Raw genomic sequence first — 6,986 nt, forward strand, 5'->3', positions numbered from 1 at the left:
CGGTGAACCGATGACAAGAACTTCACCGTGAAGTCATCTTTCAAGTTATTTTAAATTGATTTGTATCAATTAGCACACAGCGGAAAAGTTCAGTACTGATAAACAAATGTATAGACTATATAGGAAAATTACTTGTGAACTGAGTCCATATGGCACAGTTCTGCAGAGGAAGGAATTAGAGTCACAATCTGAACATTTTCAGTCTTTTCTCTCGTAACATATGTGGTGCACTCGATTTAGATGCGAATCACCGAACCCCTCAAACTGATGTGTATTCCTACAAATACTTCCTATGTTATTTCGCGACTTCACGGAAATGGACGAGCGATGTTACGATGACGAATTAAAGTACGGAATAACTGTTCATTTTCCCATGATACACCGCGCCCATTAGTCTGGTTCCCTGATTAATTTTCTTCCCGCTACCCACTCCTCTAGAATCGGGAGACCGTATTTTACTGGTTACCGGTTTATGAAATTCACATGCCAATTTAGGCCGGGTGCTAGCGAAGATTTTAGGCAGCGGTTAAACGACATTTTATGGGCCACATACGGGTTAAATGCCATTTTGATAGCGGTGAACCACTTTTCATGAACATCGAGGTAAATCGTACCGATATATCTCGAATGTATTAACAGAGAAGTTTCGAGTTGCGAAATTCTTGGTTAATCCAAACGTCAAAATACACAAGGTGGTCAATCCAAACGTAAAAATACACAAGGTGGTCCAAGTAGATTATTGGGGGAATTTAGATGCGATGTAACACATTTCCGACGACTATAATGTAAGGTGTTTCTGCAAATGAGTGCGTCGACATACATTATAGGCATATTTATCAATTAGGCAAAATTCAGCAATTGCCAGAGCTTTTAAACAGTTCGATCATGTTGAAATGAAGATGCACATTTTATCTAGAACGATATATGCAGCTTTGTTTGGGAATGTCGCGGGATTGCCTAGACCACTTGGTCTCATTGAAAGTTGCAGACCCAGCCTAAGCCCCATTTAATGGTGCAACTTTATCAGATCAGAAACACTTGTGTCACTTAAGAACAACAACAACAACAACAACAACAAAGCTTCAGTGCATAACACTGCGACAACATCATTCATACAATGATTGTTGTTGTTGATCTAGATTACTAATTGTCAGAATCCAAGAGACACGTTATCCTCTATTTGAAATCTATACTTGCGCTGTGACACTCACGTATCGATTTTTCATTTTGAACATTTGACAATGAACCTTACCAAATGGATATCTAATATGTAGCCCACAAAATTAACCTATTTAAATGACACAAAGGGTGTAAAACCTACACACTTAAGTATTTCAATTGATCACCTCCATCGCTGCCCCACTGGCATTATGCTTTAATTTCACAATCTTCATTTTCCCATTGTTTGTTCTCCATATCACAACGACGCTACATGGGAAATAATAGCTCTAGAATATATACACCATTTGTTGAATACCGTCGAAAATCTTGTAATGTTTGGTTTTAAAGTATCTTTAACATGAATGATTAGTTCATTTTGAATAAGTTGAGCAAAGACTAGACAGATTTTGTTTTTAGTTAGTTGATACATCTTTATTGAAAGAGCGCGAAATTCCTATCTGGTTGAAATGAATACGACACTGTTAGGACGATGGCGCACAGCGTACTTTCAATGCATGGCACAAATGAAATCAGCATCGATCAGAATCATTTGTACAAACCTGCAAAGGCTAAACTAAAGCATCACTTTGATGAATTTGTGTCAAAATTAGGATGTTCGTACGTGTTTGTTTTTCTTTCCTGCCCTCTATTTAATAGTTAATCATTTCAGCACAGTTTATCTATAAACAGGCAAAAATAAAACCCCCAAAACCCCTGAGGACAATGGCATCTAAGAACACACGATAGTCAAAGTATCGCGCAGGATTGGCGCATTGCAATAACATTATCACATAAACAGGCAAACTTATATAATAGTAAATCATTAAAGGAAACTCGGGCGATTTTATGTCTTTATGTCACAAAAGATAAAGTTGTAACAATATCCACGAAAGAAACAAATATTATACAAACAAACAAATGAAAACGTGAATTCAGTTGGTGTTACAATGTTGTCTATTCCTTAATTCTCATATAAAACAAAATAACATTGATTCCACGTATGTATGTATGTATGTATGTATGTATGTATGTATGTATGTATGTATTCTTATTTCATTACTTTGCAAAAGACATTGCGTGATGTTGCTTTTCCTAGGTGATTGTCTTTGACTTCCATAGTATTGTAAATATTCACAGTATGGCCGAGATCACTTTTGGCCTTCTTCCCCATGGCCAAGAAGTTGCCATGTCGGCGCTTCCATTCTGTTACCTTCTGCAGTTCTTTATTTGTCTGCTCCAGCCGTTGATTTAAGTTAGCCACCCTCTTCTCAAGCTTTGCATTATCATCCACAAGATCCCTTTCTCTAGATTCACCTTCCTTTAATTTGCTTTCAAGTTTCCGTAGTCTCAATTGCAGTTTCCCAATGTTTAGTTTGTCATATTCCATGGTAGCATCGTGTTCCTTTCTCAGCTTGTCGTATTTTGACTCCAACTCTTGAAATGAATCTTTCCATTTGTTAGGATCTTCATCCACGTCTGAAAATTCCTGGCATTCATTTGTCTCAGACTTCTCCAACTTCAATGCTAATATTTCATATCTCTCGTTTAATTCTTTTATAATTGTTTCTCGTCTTGTCAAGTCTTCCTCCAACTGGCCAACAAGTCTATGCAGTTCACTCTTTGTTTGCTCAGACTGTTCAATAAGCCTACCCATCGCTTCATTGTGATCTTTCTGATTTTGTTGTAACTGCTCATTACACCTGCACAGTTCTTGCTTGTGCTGGACAACGTCTTTATTCATTTGCCTCAACATAGCCCCTTGTCTCTGTTGTTCTGCTAAAATGTCCTCCAACACTTTTAATTGTATTCCCTTCAATTCTGTGCCTCCTTTGCTAACCTGAAAATCATATAAATAAAAATATGTTTACATTTGTTAACTTACGTAGACGTACTTGGGTGTTAAGTTGCTTTTTTATATCGTATGAAAGTATTAGTGTGCTTGAATGAGTAATATTTCGAGGGAGCAGTTTAAAAGCGTCATTATCATGTTGTGTTTTAGAGTGTAATTACACTACATGATTATTAATACCTTTATTAAGATTTTATCATGAATGTTATTTATAGTGTATACGGGAAACGAGTCGTAGAGTAGATATTCCATTAATGACGGGTCCATTTTTCATGTAAATCTGTGAAATATATAATTACCTAAGTACGAGCAGAAACAGTATTGTAATTTGGCTTGCTAAAATATGACTAAAGGTGAGATAGAGCTGCAACCTGAGATGAAAAAAAGGAAAGAACGAATAATATTCACAAATGGATGCGCTAGAGACGGGACGCGAATTATAAACGCTTCCAAACTAGTCTTTCTACTGAATACGTTTGCTAAACTTATTCTCCAGTGTAAAAAAATGCATCTAGAAATATAGACTCGTCTTACAATTTTAGCAAATGTATCTATACAAGTTCTGGTGTAAGGGAGTACAACTTAAATGAAGATGTTTTCCTGGTTTGAGTTCGTCAAGACTTCTGATGATAAATGGCAATAATGCTCCAAATACCTTGCAGTTCTCAGAGGCTCCCTTCAGATGTTCTGATGCAAATGATGGAATTTGTAAACCCACTGAAAGAAAAAGAAACGATTAAAAATAATATGCCTTTCTACTAATAATGACAATTCAATGAGAATGTGTTCATTGTACTACTCCCATCCGACAATTATTCGAAAATACAGATATTATTGCGAAAAGAAGAATAAATATGAAACAGATGATACAACAAAGGGTTTTATTGGGATTCATCTGGTTTCTAACTAAATTTGTTTATGAAGCATTTAAAACAAGAGATAGATTATTATTTTTGAAATACTTAATTACAAAGATTGTGTATATTTGTCCATCCTCTCCTTTTCAGCCTTTGACCATTACCGTCTTGAGTTTCTGTTTAAATTAGCACTTATAACATTTGACAACCACGCATAATTTGTAATATTTGTAAAATATTTGTAATATGTAATGCTTATGATAAGAAATTTGTGAAATTATTGTATTGAATTGAATTGAATTGGTAAATTGCCAAATGCTGTCAGGCAGAGTTCATCAATTTAAAGCTTCACATTACATTCAGTAGGATCAAGAATATGCATGTGGCATAATTCCAACTATGAAAAAGCTATAATCTTGCTAATTAATGATATTGTAACCTTACTAATTAATAATATTGTAACTTTACAAATAACCACATTAGAAGTATCTGCAACTAAACCTTCTCAAAGATTTTCAAATCGAAGAGCTGCACATTAACTTCGGTTGAAATCGGACAACAATAGGTAAATTATGCCGAGTCTAAGAGCACAAGCAATCCAACTCGTGCTGTAGAAAGGCTAATTAGAAGGAGAGTCACTCAGAGACTACTTTTCCTTTAAACGTTAAGAACTGCTGGAAATCCAGTAATCCAGTGTAACGCTATGGCGCTGAAACAAGAGTAGGAAAACGAGTATCTATTACATCCTATTGCAGTACCTAAGAATGTAATTAATATTTTTCTCTGATTTTTCTGCGATATTTGATAACAAGTGAAGTGCGTCACTCATCAAACAACATTAAAATTTAAATAGTAAATAGTTATTTAGTTCAGCCTTTTGACTTTTGCCTAGGGTTATAGAGCAAACAAGCGTTTTTCTTTCTACCTGTTCAGAAAGGGCCACTTGCATTAACATAGTCAGTCATAACATCGTCAGTCATATTTGCAACTATTTTCAGAAACCGTAACAAAGTGTTATTGATTTTTTTGGTTTCAATATGTACTTGCTTATAAGTCGAGTCAAACTACAAAAAACATTATTGTTCTGCCGTAGTATAATGCACCTGCAGATCAGGGTCTATGCTGTTGGTCTACTAATTACTCCAAACTACACAGAGTCAGATCGGATGGCGCGATATGCGACGACAGATCTGGGTCTGTGCAGTTTGCAGTTGGATGTGTCTTATAAAAGAGTACATACCGTATGTTCTGTCTAAAAATAAATGAATCATTGTAGTAAAAATGTAAATTATGTCTTTTACTGTTGGAACTGAAATTTGTTCATGTTGTCAGCAAGGCAAATTTGGTTGAAATTCAAGAATCCTTGGTGAATATATGTTGCCAGAAAAGAATCGGAAGCTGATTACAGTTCCTCTAAATTATAATTAAAAAGCTAAAAAAAATTGAATTTATTTATTTTAAAGTATAGTGAACATCAAGCTGCGAACAATTTTCAGTCGAAATTCAACTAAAGTTTCGGAAAACTAGTTCTTGACGGACGGACATCAGGACGGACAGAGTGAAAGACGAACAGAAAACGTGATCGATATATTTATCATACATACATACACATTTGAAAATTAATTAGGATTTGTAAGCCAACCCCGACAGTCAAAAGTAGGCTTCATATACAGAACAGTAACAGACGCCAAAGCTGATGAGGAACAGTAGAACAATCGATCAAGAAATATATTACTAATAACAATCGATCAAGAAATATATTACTAATAACAATCGATCAAGAAATATATTACTAATAACAATCGATCAAGAAATATATTGCTAATAATTGACACATATTGTAACACAGCAATAGCTCAACATGGATTGTTTATATACTTAGCGAAACTCGGATGATTTGTTCAGTAAGGCCTTCTCGTTGCATGTGACCCCGTAAACTAGAACCTAGTTACCTTTCTTCCTATTTTACAGAAAATATTAAAGTGATGGACTTCTGGAAATTTGAAAAGGCAACGGCTTTTAAATGTAGGTTTATTTTCTAAAATTTATTTAAACACGTCCTCAAAACATATTTTGAGACCAGGTAAGCGCGAAGTTAACATAGATATGTTACATGGAATGTTTTACATATATTTTGACATAAATGAGGCATAAATGAATCCAAGATCAGCCTTATCCAATAAAAATGTTGAATAATAATAATAATAATAATAATAATAATAATAATAATAAAATGTTGATACATTTTTTAAAATTCTTTAGGGTATACCTTTACATTAAGTTACACAACGTGATTGCTCGCAGTCGGTAACTAAACCAGGAACAGACCGAATAACCTTGACACAGTCAGGCTCAGTGCTTTGTGTGCACGGCCAATTTATTAATCAATACATGGAATACCTTTATGCACAGATTTACAAAACAACAACAACAATAAAAAAAATACCCCAACCTTTTCTCTCTGATGGATCAAACTCTAGTAGCAGCACAAGATCTTGAAGTTCATCGATGTTCGATAGGATTTTCCGTACCTCATCCTTCCCAGTCTTAAAGAGGATTCCAACTAATTCTTCATTGGTAACTGTAACATTGGTGTGTGGCTTATCTGAGAAAAGTCCCCTTTCTCTCAAGCTGTCAATGAGAATAGCTCTGTTCTTGTCATTTAGACGATTACCCAACGTTTGCATTACACTTTCAGCCATTGCTGGTAGATACAACCATGGACGGCGAGGACAAGCAGGTAATTACATCACGGTTATTTGGAACTAAAATAATACTCAAGGCAAATTACACAGGTAAAATTAAAATAAAATTTTAAAAAACGTGGTGATTCCCCATTGGCATCTATTTTGTAGGTCATTGTTCTTTGTTATTGTATGCGAACAACACGGATAATCTTTACACGTTTGTCGATTTAATAGCGGCCTGGATACTAGTTATTAATCTTAGGTAAGTTCAAGTTGGTTGTAAAGACAAATATCAAAAGGTTACAATACTTAACGTCACATTTACCGTTCCCGTTGTTATACAAATGATCTAAATAAACATTTGACATAGAAACTTTGTATATTTGATATCATACACTATTTTGAACAGATTCGTGCATGTAAAAAATAAAC

The 6,986-nt window shown here is 34.8% G+C and overlaps 1 protein-coding gene across 1 annotated transcript; it reads right to left on the reverse strand.

Moving 5' to 3' along the window:
- Positions 1-2,000: 2,000 nt before the first annotated feature.
- Positions 2,001-6,609, reverse strand: LOC149787593 (uncharacterized). Its single transcript, XM_089975610.1, has 3 exons — positions 6,320-6,609; positions 3,666-3,727; positions 2,001-2,998 (listed from the first exon to the last, which is right to left on the reverse strand). Exons 1-3 carry the CDS (start codon positions 6,567-6,569, stop codon positions 2,210-2,212), a joined length of 1,101 nt encoding a protein of 366 aa, XP_089831736.1. The 5' UTR covers positions 6,570-6,609; the 3' UTR covers positions 2,001-2,209.
- Positions 6,610-6,986: the final 377 nt, after the last annotated feature.

This window comes from Sinohyriopsis cumingii, chromosome 11 (genome assembly GCF_028554795.1).
Source record: "Sinohyriopsis cumingii isolate HCF-2022 chromosome 11, ASM2855479v2, whole genome shotgun sequence".
Taxonomy (NCBI): Eukaryota; Metazoa; Mollusca; class Bivalvia; order Unionida; family Unionidae; genus Sinohyriopsis; species Sinohyriopsis cumingii.